Source organism: Rhagoletis pomonella, unplaced genomic scaffold (genome assembly GCF_013731165.1).
Source record: "Rhagoletis pomonella isolate Grant_MI unplaced genomic scaffold, Rhpom_1.0 Rhpom_scaffold_08919, whole genome shotgun sequence".
Lineage (NCBI taxonomy): Eukaryota > Metazoa > Arthropoda > Insecta > Diptera > Tephritidae > Rhagoletis > Rhagoletis pomonella.
This window is the reverse complement of record NW_023467449.1, coordinates 1-2,397: the sequence shown is the minus strand read 5'-3', so window position 1 is coordinate 2,397 and position 2,397 is coordinate 1. Positions and strand designations below refer to the sequence as shown.

The following is a 2,397-nucleotide window of genomic DNA, read 5'->3' as shown; positions in this document are numbered from 1 at the left end:
GTGCATATTCGACAATAATTAAACGATACTTCGTACAAATTAACTCTTATCAAAGGGCATTTGTTTTTACACCAACCAACAAACCATTGTTAGAATTATTCTCAGCTTCTTAGTTTTTTATAAGTTCCCACCCATTGCTTGCAATTTTCGTTCGCAGAATCGCAAAACAAAGACTGGTGAAATTCCCTGATGAAGATTCGACGTCCCGCACGGATCCCACCAGTAATAGTTCCGACACAGAAGTGGCCAAGTTTGATGAGGCTCAACGCATCCTGCAAGAAATAGAGAAGATTAACCACGCATTGGGTTATGTTCGGAAACAACCTGAACAGTCCAAGCTTCCACCTATTCTGGACTCAAGCCAGTATCTGTTTCCCAAACCGGCAATGCAACCCTTCCATCAGCAAAATCATCAAACATCTGGCATGAATGGCGGGACAATACTAATTCCATCTATAAGATCCGTTCCGCTGCACAGTCAATACATTACTCCCTATACAAATTCTAAATCCATTGCCTTCGATGCAGCTCCGCCCAAGCATCACCACGCCAAAAAGATTGAAACAAAATACAATACACACATTCTCCACCCGAACCAGGCAGCCCAACCAACACTGCCAGAAATCGACAAACAAGTTAAATTGCGTACACATTTCCTAATACCGGTACGTCTCTACAGACTCAGTAAAGATGAGTATATTCATATGAACGCACCTGAAGAATATCGTATGAAGGGATATAAAATTGTCGGTGATATTGGCGATTTCTATGGCAAAGCTATTCAAAAGAACAAGTCATCGACAGATTCAAAATCGAAATACCCAGCTAAAAGCCATCTATTTTTTTTTACCGAGCGCGGTAGCGTTGAACGAAGATTCGCAAAGCTCTGAAATAAAATTAAAAGCAAAGGAGCAATCATCCGAAAATAGTTCGAGGGAGGAAAAGGTGATTGGCATTCAAAGGCCTTATAAAATACAAACGACAGCAACAAGTAGCAGCAATGGCGGAGGTTCAAGTGCGAATGTTACAACGCAAATTATTCGAAAACGCATTATACCTAAACCGCTGAGGGAAAAGGAACCTAGCGTCAGTGAAATGATGGAGCAAATCCAGCCAGCGGCTACCAATCAAAACACCAACACCCACACCAATAGTAAACCTATAGTGAACAATAGCCCAAATCAAAACTCGAATATTTACAATGTGCCAAATATTGGCACCTTAAATATCCCCAACCTTGCTAACGTCGTTCGACCAGTTGACCTAAAGAATTCTACCGCTGGCAATGCGATAAAAAAATGCCTTCCAAAATATATTCAAATTCCCATTTCGCCAGGAGAACAAACCAGATGCGAGTGCGGCAACACACGAGTCAAACCAATTTTTGCAAATGCCACCCAAGCCTTTTCTAACAACACAGGCCTACCAGCCAGTACAACCGTTATATGAGGTTATCGGACAACCGCAACAACCGCCGCAGAAAGGGAGTGACTATCATTGGAGTGACGAATCGAGTAACAGTGCTTCAGAGGATGAAGAGGACAGTTCCGCTGAGCATGAGGAGAAACAAATATTTGGCAACCGACACAATGCAGAGCAAACAACACAAATGGAAGCTATCAAGCAGGGCGGGATTATCATTCAACGCTTGAAGGTGCGAAAGGGTGGAATCGCAATTGCGGGTCCTGGCGGTGTGGCGACCGCCGGTAGTGGTGGCACCGCTATTGTGGGCCCCGGTGGCTTTGCGCTTACACATCCACGAAGTCTGACCATTGCTGGACCGGGGGCCAAGGTGATCGCCATTCCATCTAGCGTGGATTTGAAAGATGCTCTCGAAAGAACCAACCTCAACGACCAAAGTATTCCGCGTGAAGGAAAGATTGTTGCCATTGGTCCGACGGTTTATTATTCACCGGCGACGGGTGAAGCTGATTACGTCTTATGAACAAAAATGCTGAGAATAAATTATTGTTGTAATTAATTAAAAGCGTTAGATCTAGTGCGTATTTCATAATTAGTTGTATAAAAACGCAAATTATACATTAAATTTAATTTATTTAAAAATTATATAGCATTTCATTACATTTTGGCATGCATATTAGTTAGACAACACTGAGCACTAAATTTTCATGATTAACATCACACCACTTATCTATTATTATTAATGCCTCTTACCATCTTTCGCACGCTAAATACAAATCATTCATTGCCTCCCTCAGGTAGTGTTGCCATATATTGTTATTGTAAATATTTTTAACAAGGACTCATGCTTCATTCTGTTCGTACTCTCTTCCTTTTTTTACATTTGTGAAACTTTATTTTCCTTCGTCCATCCATCGCCATTGGCTTCCTACCATTCACATAAACTACATACCAGCATCCTTTGGAAAACTGCAA

General features: G+C 41.6%; 1 protein-coding gene across 1 annotated transcript; it reads left to right on the top strand.

Annotated features, from left to right (window-relative positions):
- Window positions 1-157: 157 nt before the first annotated feature.
- LOC118756125 lies at window positions 158-2,197 on the top strand (the record flags this gene model as incomplete). The annotated part of the gene is made up of 3 exons (XM_036490913.1): window positions 158-793; window positions 855-1,203; window positions 1,337-2,197. Coding segments are annotated over 3 exons (1,594 nt in total), but the record flags the coding sequence as incomplete, so codon positions are not given.
- Window positions 2,198-2,397: the final 200 nt, after the last annotated feature.